Consider the following 614-nt stretch of genomic DNA (forward strand, 5'->3'; position numbering starts at 1 on the left):
AAGAGGGTGTTATCGCTGCTGGGGAGGTGTGTTGGGGAGTGCCCTCTCCCGCAGGTCGCTGTACTTGTGATAAAACAGCTTATCAGCCAGCTGCTTTGGTGGCTTAGCCTGCAGATTTCAGGCGCTGCTCAGAAAGCAGCACGCTCTGTTTGCAGCCCATCAGCTGCAGAGGGGCAAGGGGCGAGCTGGGGCACCTACAGCGGGGTCAGTCCCTGCGGCGGGGGTCCCTCCCTGCCGTGGGCTGCATGCGGCGTGCCTTGCCTCACGCGTCTCCTGGCGCGCGAGGGACCGACAGCCACAACAGTCTGTGCTCCTGCGGGGCTCGTTCCAAGGCAGCGTGCTGCTTGGGCTGAAACATGTTTCCCTCTTCTGTTTCCCATTTTCCGCAGGCTTTTCCCATCTGCCTAATGGGCTCTACCCCTCGTACATTCCCCTGAGCCACCTCGAGCCCCCCAGCGCCGGCAGTCCTCTCCTGGCCCAGCTGGGTCAGCACAGCCTCTTCGAGTCACAGAAAGGTGAGTCCGGGTCCCCGCGCACCCTTCCCCGTTGTCATCCCTGGGTGCTCCTCTTGTCCTCCGGCTTGCTTGGCTGCTGGGATGCTGAGGGGGGAGAGC

At 63.2% G+C, this 614-nt stretch overlaps 1 protein-coding gene across 1 annotated transcript in view; it reads left to right on the forward strand.

Moving 5' to 3' along the window:
• Positions 1 to 389: 389 nt before the first annotated feature.
• Positions 390 to 614, forward strand: part of TNRC18 (trinucleotide repeat containing 18) — a gene marked incomplete at both ends in the record, with an annotated part of 15,646 nt that continues 15,421 nt past the window's right edge. Inside the window, one exon of the mRNA XM_010155787.1 lies at positions 390 to 515. Within this exon, the coding sequence (XP_010154089.1) occupies positions 390 to 515 (126 nt within the window). The remainder of the gene's footprint in view (positions 516 to 614) is intronic.

This window comes from Eurypyga helias, unplaced genomic scaffold (assembly GCF_000690775.1).
Source record: "Eurypyga helias isolate BGI_N326 unplaced genomic scaffold, ASM69077v1 scaffold20727, whole genome shotgun sequence".
Classification (NCBI taxonomy): Eukaryota; Metazoa; Chordata; class Aves; order Eurypygiformes; family Eurypygidae; genus Eurypyga; species Eurypyga helias.